The 12426-nt window shown below is 42.6% G+C and overlaps 1 protein-coding gene across 3 annotated transcripts in view; it reads left to right on the top strand.

Moving 5' to 3' along the window:
• The window catches only part of LOC132384734 (natural resistance-associated macrophage protein 2-like), a 132879-nt gene that overhangs the window by 55163 nt on the left and 65290 nt on the right, over positions 1-12426 (top strand). For all 3 annotated transcript variants that reach the window (XM_059956156.1, XM_059956155.1, XM_059956157.1), the window contains exons 3-6: positions 898-1037; positions 5858-5980; positions 6306-6425; positions 12022-12128. In XM_059956156.1, coding sequence (XP_059812139.1) covers positions 898-1037; positions 5858-5980; positions 6306-6425; positions 12022-12128 — 490 coding nt within the window. The remainder of the gene's footprint in view (positions 1-897; positions 1038-5857; positions 5981-6305; positions 6426-12021; positions 12129-12426) is intronic.

Here is a 12426-nt window from a genome sequence, read left to right as displayed (position 1 = left end):
TCTACCATGAAGTGTAGCTTTTCCAGCCACTCTGGCTGTTCCAGCTCAGGAAAGGTGAGCCCTTTGCTGCCCAGGAAAGTTTTCACTTCTTCCAGACACGCGACAAAGCGTTTCAGCACCTCCCCTCTGGACAGCCAGCGATAAAAACACGTTGTAGTGGTGTGCTACACGCAGTCAGTAAACTGCAGTCAAAGATAGCTTTATTCAAACTAAACAGCCTTGCTTTTAAGCCTCCCTCAACCCGCCCCCCCCCCCCATGGGCGCGGATGCTGCAAAAGACACGTACTCACAAACCCCCGTAGGCTATCTCCCTTAGCCTGAACGCTGGCTAATTGTGAGCCGGTTCGGATGTGTCAGGAAATGGGTCGCCATAACGTCTTATTTAGATTGTACAAGATCACCATAATCTTCAAATTTAGATTTACATTTCAAAAACTAACAAACTAACATAAAATACATTTTAATTAAATACTGACCAATTATTTCCCAAAGCAACAGGGAGCCGCAGCACAGACGTAAAAGAGCCACATGTGGCTCCGGAGCCGCGGGTTGCCGACCCCCGGTCTGGGTGCAGGTTGATGAGATTAGGCAGATGAGTTTGGCACAGACTAGATGGTCTGAAGGGCCTGTTTCTGTGCTGTAGTGTTTTATGATTGTGTATAGCTTTCTGTGATATTGGAAGTACTTTTCTCTTCGGCACTTTAGTTCTGGGCCCCACCCTTATTCATGATAGTGTATTTATTCAGTCATCTAATTGGATAAGCATTGGAATCTGAAACATTGAGTGCTGTAATCGAACCATTTTGAAGTGCCATAACTATAGTGCTAGACAAGCAGTCTGGTGGGTTGAAAGGTCAGTGATGAGTGCTGGCTCAGTCACCGTCTTTCTCTTTTCAGAAACACAGCTAGAACCCAATGGTGAAAATAGCGTTTACACGAGATACAGCACCATCACTCCTCCAGCATCTCCTGATCAAATGGAGGCAAATTCGCAAACCTATTTGGATGAAAAGATTCCAATTCCTGATGAAAGTTCGGTAAGCATCTTCTTATTTCCTGGAGCTAATCTTCCACTACCTTGTCATTTCCTTCCTTGTGTTCCAAAGTCACTTTAATGACAGTTGTGCTGTAATTTGGGGAACTTGGATTTGCTGGGCATTTCCATAGACTATCCATCTAGACTAATCCCATTTATCAATGCTTTTTATGTCTTAGTGATCACTATCGAAGGTAAGTCATGTCTAATTAACCTGGTAGCTTCTTTAAATGTAACAATAGAAGATTAATTGGAGAAATGTGATTGGTGTTTTTGTGTACTTTAAAAAGGTATTGCTCTTAGCAGCAATTCCTCACCACAGCTTTTTTCTAATGCAAATTACTGGTTTAATCTTGGCTATACATGGCAGAATTTCCAGATTTGCAAGAGATACACAACTTGGAGGAGTACTGGGTTATGAAGAGGATATGAATGATAGATAATTAGGCTGACTAGGCAGACAGGTCAATGAAATTTAATGCTGAGAAATGTATATCACATTTTAAAAGGAAGAATAAGAAGCAACAATATAAACCAAGAGGTTCAATCCTAAAAGGGATACAAGAACAGAAAGTGTATATGCAGAGTTCATTGATAGTGGTAGTGCATTTTAATAAAATGCTTGAAATGTATGGGATTCTGGACCTCATAAAGAGAGATTATAAACTACTTGTAAGAAAATCACAAAGAATCTTCATAAAATAACAGTTTGGACATAACTGAAGTATTACCTGGTTCTGGGCTGCACTAGAAGGGATATTGAGACTTTGGAGAGGGTATGGAAGAGATTTACAAAAATGATTCTAGGGACCAGGGAGTTTAGTTCAGTCAACAGATGGGAGAAACTGGGGTTCTCGGCTTTGGAATAGAGGAAGTTATGCGGGGATCTGAGAAAGGTATTTAAAATCATGACAAAGTTGATAGAAACATTGGCGATGGGTCATCAACTCAAGGACATAGAATGATGGTGGTTGGATAAGGAGCCAAAAGTGACACGAGGATTTTGTTTAAAATGCAGGGAGGGGTGAGGGCCAGCAATGCATTGTGAGGAGGTGGTAGTGGTGACAGAGCCAACTGTTGTGTTCAAAAGCGAGCTGATAAATATCAAAGGAAAGGATTTGCAGGGCTGTGAGGAGAGGATGGGGAAATGGGATTAACTCAATTATTCTTACTTAGACCAAGTATGGACTCATTAGCTAAGTGTTTTTTTATATATGTATGTTGTAATCATCCTGTGATTGTAATATGGTCAGGGGATTTCTCTTGGAATCCAAATCCTGTTTATGTTTGTCAATAAAGCACAGACACTGGAGGGTCACTGAAGAATGAGCTATGAGAGATGTGCGTATGTATCTCCCATAACCCAAGGGCTTTGCTAGTTTGTGTAGTTGTTCCTATGTGGGACTTAACACGTACTTGGTAAGTTGTAAGAGAAAGCATCGCTTTAAAAGGTAAAACAAATATTAAAGAAGTTGTTGTTGCCAGTGGATCATTGTGTGGATGTGAAGTAATCTCTGGCATTGGAGCTGCCCTCTTTTTTTTAGATAAAGCACAGGACATGCTGTTCTGCACCGCACCACCCAGCAACCCATGGTAGCGATACTCAGTTTCTGTTACCTTATCAGCTTATTTGCCTCTAAGCTTCTCATTGTTAACTGTTTAATTTATTGCCATATCAGGTACAATATTTGGTAAAAGAGGTCATTTTGACTTCCTGAAGAAAGTTCTGATCCAAACATTATTTCCTTTGGTGTTGCAATGGCTCCTGAGTGTCATGTGTGATGATGAGAGTTTGAAAGCTTCTCTTCTCCCCCCCCCCCCCCCCCACTCCCCGTGCTGAATTTGATCTTCCAGTACTTGAATTTGGCAGATCCACAGTACTTTATGATGCTGGCAACTTTTACCTTGTTGGCCCAGAGCACAGTTTGTGTATTAATTCTACATGGAGGCCTGGGATTCTTCCTGCACGGCTCAGATAATATTGTAGGTTCAAGCATTACCCTATGGCTTGTGTATATAATCTAGACTGGTACTCTAGCATATTAATCAGTGAGTGAGAGCTGCACCGATTTAGATGTCACCATTCCACTTGAACTTTTGACCCATCACCCAGCCTTGGTCTTGCTAAGTTACAATGGCTGCTGCTGTTCCTCACATTGAAGTTCGAAGTATCAGAGTACATGTGCGTCTCCACATACAACCCTGAGGTTCTTTTTCCTGCAAGTATACTCAGCAAATCTATAGAACAGTAACTGTAAACAGGATCAATGAGCCACAAACTGTGCAGATGCAAATATAAATAAATAGCAATAAATAACGAGAGCATGAAATAGCAAGATAAAGAGTCCTTAAAGTGAGACCATCGGTTGTGGGAACACCAGAAATAGAATGAGTGTAGCTATCCCCTTTTGTTCAAGAGCCTGATAGTAGAGGGGTAGTATCTGTTCTTGAAACTGGTTGTGTGAGTCTTGAGGCTCTTGTACCATCTACCTGATGGCAGCAGTGAGAAAAGAGCATGGCCTGTGTGGAGAGGATCCATGATGCTGGATGCTGCTTTCCTACGGCAATGTTTCATGTAGTTGGGCTCATTGGTTGGGAGGGTTTTACCCGTGATCCACTGGACTGAATCCACTACCTTTTGCAGGATTTTCTGCAAAAAAGGGATTGGCGTTCCCGTACCAGGCCGGTCAATACACTCTCCACACAACTTGGGGAAAATGATCGAAGAGCCATGTGGAGGAGGTATAGAAGGGTTCACTACCATTCAGCCTTTTCAAGAGTCATGCTCCTACGTGGGCTTTGGGAGATGGCACAGTGGTATAGCTAGTGGGGCCATTGCCTCCCAGCACCAGAGACTTGGGTTTGATGCTGACCTCTTACACTGTCGGTGTGGAGTTTACACATTCACACTGTGACCGTGTAAGTTTCCTCTGGGTGTTTTCGTTTCCTCCCGCATTCCAAATATGTGCAGGTCAATGGGTTAATTGTTGCTGTAAATTACCCCTAGTGTGTGGGTGTGAGGTAGGATGTGGGAGGAGTTGAGGGGAATGGAGGAGAATAAAATATGATCAGTGTAAATTGGCGGTTGACGGTCGGTGGAGATGCAGTGAGCGGAAGGGCCTGTTTTCTGCTGTATGACCATAACTACAACAATGCCTTTGCAGGCTATATTTCAATAGGCATTTCTTTGTGAGATCTTTGATCTCATTGCAACCTCACACACATGACTGAGCTGTCCTCAGTTGAACTCGAGTCACATTTTGCTCTGGACCACTCCAGGCTATTGATCCATGTCATTCTTCACAGTTTGTTGCTCATGTAGGGAGGGTACCCAGACCCAAGTAGAGGAAAATTCTACTATTCCTTCAGCCAACCAGTGCAGGTGGAGGATGCTCGGGGATTTGACTGAACTGTAGGCTTCCCAAATGAGCACAGATTCACAGATGCACTTGTGTAGTACCCCTTTTTACCAGGTCATCCCTGGCAACCTTCTTTCCAACAGTGCCTGGTTTGTTAGTCTCCTTGCATTTAAGATATCACTCATACAAATGTTGAACTAACAACCTGTCTGGATTCCTCTGAGACCTTTACTGTAGTCTCATTGAAAGGGTTCATACAGAACATTGCTCTAAATAGGTGAAGGTTCACGATCCAGGAGTTTTTAACGTGTTGAAAAAAACCCCCCCAAAAAAAAGACTTGGAGATGCTGGAAATCTGATAATCAGAAAATGCTGGAAACATAGGTCCAGCAGCATGGAGTTGTACACCAGGAAAGCTTATCCATGCCAACCAAGGTGTTCGCTTGAGCAAGTTCCATTTGCCCATATCCCTCTGAACCTTTTCTGTCACTACCTAAAACTCTTTAAACATTATATTTGTACTGACCTTCCCCACTTCCTCTGGCAGATCAATCCATATACTCACCATTCTCTCTGTGGAAAAACTTGCCCCTCATGTCCCCTTTAAATCTTACTGCTCTCACCTTAAACCCTGTATCCCCTACTTCTGGACTCTTCATCCTGGGAAAAAGACTTATCTGCCCCTCATGATTTTATTAACTTCTATAAAAGATGTTCCTTTTGAACAGAGATGTGGAGGAATTTCTTTAGTAGAAAGTAGTGTATCTGTGGAATTCATTGCCACCGATGACTATGGAAGCCACCTCATTGAGTGTATTTAAATTGGAAGTTGATAGGTCCTTGATTTGTAAGTGCGTCAAAGGCTAAGGGCAGAAGGCAGGAGAATGGGGTTGAGAGAGAAAACAAATCAGCCATGATTGAAGAGCAGAGTAGACTTGATGGGCGGAATGGACTAATTCTGCTCTTATGTATTATGGTCTTATGACTGCTTTACCTGGAGCGAAGGAGGCTCGGAGGTGCCTTTTTAGAGGCTTTTAATATCACATGGAGCTTAGATAAGGTGGATGGTCACAAACTTTTTCCCAGCATAGAGTAGTCTAAACCTAGAGGATATTTAGAGAGAGGGGAAAGATTTAAGGGGAACTTGAGGGGCAAGTTTTTCATTCAGAGGGTGTTGGGTATATGGAGCGAGCTGCTAGAAGAAGTGGTAGAGGCAGGTATAATTACAACATTTAAAAGGCATTTGGACAGATACCTGGATAGGAAAAGTTTAGAGGGACAAACACAGGTAAATGGGCATAGCACAAGACGGCACCTTGGCATGGACAAATTGTGCTGAGGGCTTGTTTCTGAGCTGTGTTAAATTAATTAATTAATTCTAGACTATTTATTGATATGAAAAAGAATGCTCGAAGTTCAGCTCTCTGGTGTCTAACTGACTGTTCTTTCTTTTTGTCTTTAGACTCAGTTTAGCTTTCGGAAGCTCTGGGCCTTTACAGGACCTGGATTTCTTATGAGCATTGCTTATCTGGACCCAGGAAACATTGAATCTGACCTTCAGTCTGGTGCCGTGGCAGGGTTTAAGGTACATTTTATACCCCTTTTTTTTAGGGACATTTCCCAACTGTGTTAGTACATTTCTGTAGCTTTGTACAAAACTAAAATCGTTCAGTCTTAAAATTCTACCCTGAAGGCTGAAGCATTTGATGACTAATGTTTTGGACTCGTCTGTTATACAAATCTTAGTCGTAGTCATTCTTTTCTTATGTTTGATGCTGGAGAACTCTCCAAGTTGCCAGCTCAGGTTTTGGAGTATAATGAAATAGTTGAACCTGTCGCCACTTGTTTGAGAGTGAAGCAGTGACTGTAGATTTTGTCACTATACTCAGTCTGATGTTTTCTTTCTGCAGTTGTTATGGATCCTGCTGACAGCTACCATCATAGGCCTGCTGCTGCAGCGGCTAGCTGCACGTTTAGGAGTGGTAACGGGTATGCACCTTGCCGAAGTCTGTCACAGCCAGTATCCAAAGGTATGTATTGTACTGTTGAGATTCAACTCAAGACATGATTCATGATTCACAACAGGTGTCTGTATAGTATGAGAATTTGAAGCAACAGAAGACTACCTAACAAACTTCTCCCTTTCAATGCGTTAAATCACAATCTCCTCATCAGAATCACAACCAGGTTTAATATCACTGGTATATGTCGTGAAATTCGTTAACCTTATGGCAGCAGTACAATGAAATACATACTAAATATAGAGAAAAAGATTGAATTACATTATATATGTTTATGTTGAATAAATAGTTAAGTTAAAATAAGTAGTGGAAAGAAAAAAGAAATTAAAAAAAAAGTAGTGAGGTAAGGTTCATTGTCCATTTAGGAATCAGATGGCAGAGGGGAGGAAGCTGTTCCTGAATCACTGAGTGTGTGCCTTCAGGCTTCTGTACCTCCTTCCCGACAGTAACAGTGAGAAAAGCGCATGTCCTGGGCAGTGGGGATCCTTAATGATAGACACCGCCTTCCTAAGCACCACTCCTCAAATATGTCTTGGATAGTCTCTTCATCATATTCCTCTGTGGCTGGTTTAATCTTTCTTAGCTACTTGGTATTGCCTAAGTGAAGAGATCTGCCATGAGACTCAATGAATATAATTTTGTTAATGTTACCAATTTCTTAAGCTGTTGTATGCACAGATAAAACCTGGAACAAGCTCATCTGCATTTATAAGTGAAGAAAGTTGATGAGGGCAATGTGGTAGGTGGAGTTGATGTGGTCTTCAGTAAGGCTTTTTATAAGTTCCCACATGGTAAGCTGGTCCAGAAGGTTAAAGCACATGGGATCCAAGGTGTGTTTACAGATTAGATCCAAAATAGGTCAGGTGATAGGAGATAGTGGAAGGGTGTTTTTCTGACTGGTAGTCTGTAACCAGTGGTTTATTTCAGGTTGATGATGGGGCCTTTACTATTTGTGAGATATATAAATCCTCTAGGTGAGACTGAAGGTGGTCTGATTAGTAAGTTTGCAGATGACTCAGAAATTGGAGTCTTAGATAATGAAGGCTGTCTAATGATATAGCAGGGCATAGATCAGTAAGGAAGCTGGACGGACAGGTAGTAGGAGAAATTTAATCTAGGTAAGTATGAACATTTTGAAAGGGATAGATAAGATAGAAGTAGGAAAGTTGTTTCCATTGGTAGGTGAGACTAGAACTAGGGGACATTGCCTCAAGATTCAGGGGAGAAGATTTAGGACGGAGATGAGGAGAAACTGTTTTCCCCAGAGAGTGGTGAATCTGTGGAATTCTCTGCCCAGGGAAGCAGTTGAGGCTTACTCACTAAATATATTTAAGAAACAGTTAGATAGGTGTTTACATAGTAGGGGAATTAAGGGTTATGGGGAAAAGGCAGGCAGATGGAGCTGAGTTTACGGACAGATCAGCCATGATCTTATTGAATGGTGGGGCAGGCACGATGGGCCAGATGGCCTACTCCTGCTCCTATTTCTTATGTTCTTATGAAGTGATGAACTTTGGGAATTATGATTCCAGTAGGATATATATAGAACAAATGGCAAGGTCCTTTGGAGCATTGATGTACAGAGACCTCGGGGTGCATGTCCATAGCTCACTTAACCTTGTGACGCTGATAGATAAGGTATTGAAGAAGGTGGTTTGGTATGCGTGTCTTTACAGGTTAAGGCAATGAGTATGATTTGGGGGTGCCACGTTGCAGCTGTACAAAATATTGGGTTAGATTACAATTGCAATATTGTGTGTAGTTTTGGTCAGCACAGTAAAGAAATGATGCAGAAAGAATGCAGAAGAGATTCACCAGGATGTTCTCTGGATAATTCTCACCTCTGGTTTCCTCCTCCTGAAGTCAATAATCAGCTCCTTGTTCTTGCTGACATTGATTAAGAGGTTGTTGTTATGGTACCACTCAGCCAGATTTTCAGTCTCCTTCCTTTATGCTGATTTGTCACCAGCCTTGATTCAGCCTAAGACAATGGTGTTGTCAGCAAACTTGAATATGGCTTTGGAGCTGTGCTTAGTGAAAAGCAAATAGACGAGGGGGCTAAGCAACAGCCTTGTGGTGCACCTGTGCTGATGGAGATCAGAGAAGAGGTGTTGTTGCCAATCTGAACTGACTGGGGTCTGCAAGTGAGGAAATTGAGGATCCAATTGCATAAGAAGGTAATGAGGCCAAGGTCTTGAAGCTTATTGATTAGGTTTAAAGAGATGATAGTATTGAATGCTGAGCTGTAGTTGATAGACAGCATCCTGACGTATGCATCTTTGCTGTCCAGATGCTCATGAGTTGAGTGGAGACCTAATGAGATGTTATCGGCTACAGACCTGTGGTGACGGTAGGCGAACTGGAGCAGATCCAAGTCGCTTCTCAGGCAGGAGTTGATGTGTTTCATCACCAGTCTTTGAAAACACTTCATCACTGTGGATGTAAGCGCTACTGGATAATAGTCATTGAGGCAGGTTACCATGTTCTTTTAGGCGCATTATGATTGAAGCCTGCTTGAAGCAGGTGGGTACCTCAGACTACCAAAATGAGATATTAAAGATACCAGTGAAGACTCCAGCCAGTTGATCAGCATAGGTTTTAGTAGTTGGCCAGGTCCCCCGTCTGGCTCAGATGCTTTTTGTGGGTTCACTCTCCTGAAGGCTGCTCACACGTCAGCCTGAGACTGAAATCACATTCATCAGGGGGCTGTGAGAGTTCATGATGGTTTCTCCAAGTTTTGACAGTGAAAGCAGGCATAAAAGGCATTGAGCTCATCTGGAAGCGAAGCCCTGTTGTTACCTCTGTCACTTGATTTAGCTTTATAAGAGGTGATAGTATTCGGGCCCTACCACAACTTTCGACCATCCTTTGTTGATTCAAGTACAGTCCGGAATTGCCACTTCGCCCATGAAATAGCTTTCCGGAGATCATACCTGGACCCTTTCTAATTTTCTTGGTCACCAGACCCTGCTGGACAATAAGGTCTACCCCATCAGCAAGTTGCTTATTGGCAGAGAAACTGAAGGAGTTGGACTTGGCGGGGATTCTGCTGGTGCCTATGATGGGTACCGGAGGAGTTGGTGCGCAAAGGTGGTGTACAGCCTAACAGCGAGTGATCATTTCTATTCTTGCCTCATCTTACACTTTTAATGTCAAAGGAGGCCATCTGCAATCTCTGTCACACATGTACATTAACTCCCTTTGATATTGCCATTAACCTACACTAAGGGCATTTACATGAGCTAATCAACCCTACCAGGTCATCTTCTTTTAACGGCTGCCATGATTTTCTTTGTCTTGTGGCTATCTGAAGAAGATGAACCTCGGAGTTGTATACTGCGTATGTACTGTGATAATAAAGTGCGTATTATCACTTGAACTTGTATATGTCCACATTCAGATAGTTCACTTTACTCATCTTTCCTTAGTAATTTACTTCTGATTCATGCGTTTATAAAATATATTGGCAATTTCCTAAATTCACCTGCCAACATATTCTTGTGCATCTCCTTTTGTTGTCCAAATTTCATTTTAAATTTTACTCCTGCTGCCTCTTTGATCCAGAAGCTTTCTGTAACATTAAGGTCTCTGCATTTGTTGTAACGCTTTTCTTTTTGCCTTGTGCTAGCTGGAAGGTTGACAGCTTGGACATAACGGGGCCAGATACCCCTGCCACCCCATTAGTCTGTAATGCTCTATGTTCTTTGAATGCCTTCTACCAGTCCAAGTATGCATTGCCCTTGAGAAGGTGAGGCTTAACCATAAAATCCTGCTTATTTTGGTGAAGGAGCTCCCGTGGTGGTGTTGGGAAGGAAATTCCAGGATTTGAAACTGGTGACAATGAAGGACCAGGGAAGTATTTTCAGGTCAGGATGATGTATAACTTGAAAGGGAACCTGCAGGTAGTTCCACTCCTCTACCCTTGTCTTTCTTGTTAAAGGTTACGGGTGTGGGAGGTGCTGTTGTTTAGTCTGGGTAAGAAACTGCAGCACATTTTGTCGATGGTACAGCCCGCAGCCACAGCAGTGGTGTTGATAGGGGAAAATATTTAGAGTAGTGGATGGGGAGCCAGTTAGGGGTCTGCTTTCTCCTGGGTGGTTGGAACTGTGCTCCTCCAGCCCCGTGGGGAACACTTAATTGCACTCCCGTCTTAGTGCCATACAGCACATGAACTGGTGCTTCGACCCAACTGGTCCATGCCGACTGTGTTCCCCAGAGGGCTGGTTCCATCTGCCTGCGTTTGACACATAGCCATCTCAATGTCTCCTGTCAATGTACTTACCTAGATGGTTTTTAAACGTTGCTAATGTGCCCATCTCAACCGCTATTTCTGGCAGCGCATTCCAAATGTACGCCACCCTCTGTGTGAAGAAGCTGCCCCCGATGTCCTTTTTTTAAAAAATCTCTCACCTCTGATCTTCAGTAGTCAGATTCAGATTTATAATCACTGTCTTATATGACATGAAATCTGATGTTTTTTGGTGGTAGTACAGTGCAATGACATAAAATTATGATAATAAAATAAATAAATTGTGCAAAAAAGAAAGAAATAATGAAATAGTGTCCATGGGCTCCTGGACCATTCAGAAATCTGATGGCAGAGGCCTGGTGCAGTGGTAAGCAAATTGCAGCCAGTCCAGGTCCTTGTTCAGCTGGGAGTTAATTCTCAACACAATCAATGTCTCAAAGCTACAAAAATGTACTGTAGATGTGAGTGTTACTGGCTGACAGTCATTGAGTCAGCTCTCCCTGCTCTTGGGCACTGGTGTGATTCATGTAGGTGAGATCCTCCAATTGTGGCAGTGAGAGATTGAAGATGTCCTTAAACACTCCTGTCAGTTGGTCAGCATAGGTTTTCAGTACCCTGTCAGTACACCATTGAAGCCTGGCACCTTGCAAAGGTTCACCCTCTTGAAGGATGTTCTGACGTCAGCCTCCAAGACCGAGATCATAAAATTCGTCAGATGCTATGGGGATTTGTACGTGTGTAGTGTTATTCTCCATTTTAAAGTGTGCATAAAAGGCATTGAGTTTGGCATGCAAACCCTCCAACTTGAATCTCCCAGTTTCCTTAATTTAGCTCCATGGTTCTAACTTGGAAAGCTATGCACCAAGCTTCCTGCTAATGTTACTTTTGGATTTCTTTCAAACTTGTGTGACGAGTAGAAAATCTCCTTTACTTCCCATTGTTTTCATTTGTACCCTGTGCTTCTTCCTCTCCTGGTTAAGAAACACTTGCCCCTTCTAGCCTCTCACTTCTTCCAGTCCTGCAGCATAAAGGTATCTGTGCTCATCCAATTCTACCATCTTGGGCAGTCCCAGTTTAAACATGTCACCATTAGTAGCCACACTTTTAACTGCTCAAGTATTAATTTTGAATTCCCTCACAAAACCACTTCATCTCCTACTTTGAATACACATTAAAACTGACCATTTTGACCAAATGTTTCTACATCCTCATAATCTCCAACTGTGGCTTGTGGTCCAAATTATTATATTTTGTTTAAACTTAAGTGAAAGCCCCTGACATTTCTTTTATGTTAGCAATACTATACAAGTATCTGTTATTGGTGATTTCATCGTGTTTGTATTGTCAATGTTCCAGATCCCTCGGATTTTGCTCTGGCTGATGGTGGAACTGGCAATCATCGGTTCGGACATGCAGGAAGTGATTGGATCAGCCATCGCTCTGAACCTGCTGTCTGTTGGAAGGTAGAGTGCAATCCCTAATGGTTACCCTGTTATTGCAAATAATGTCAACTGGAACAGGGATCTTAACCTCTGTATTTGTATATGACCCACCCATGGTCTAGTCCAGTTAGGAATACTATAGTTCAGACTGGATATTCACAACTGACTTCTCATAGGAGTCTTTGTGAAACAGTAGGTCCTCTCTAGGCCCCAAGTTCTAGTAATACTGCAATGTCTTTAAGGGGCCTATGGGAAGGCCTAGCTGACAGGGTAAGACCATCCCAATTCTAGAGCAATTAGCAAGCTCAGCTGGCAGCCA

Source organism: Hypanus sabinus, chromosome X1 (genome assembly GCF_030144855.1).
Source record: "Hypanus sabinus isolate sHypSab1 chromosome X1, sHypSab1.hap1, whole genome shotgun sequence".
Taxonomy (NCBI): Eukaryota; Metazoa; Chordata; class Chondrichthyes; order Myliobatiformes; family Dasyatidae; genus Hypanus; species Hypanus sabinus.
This window is presented reverse-complemented; position numbering and strand designations above follow the sequence as displayed.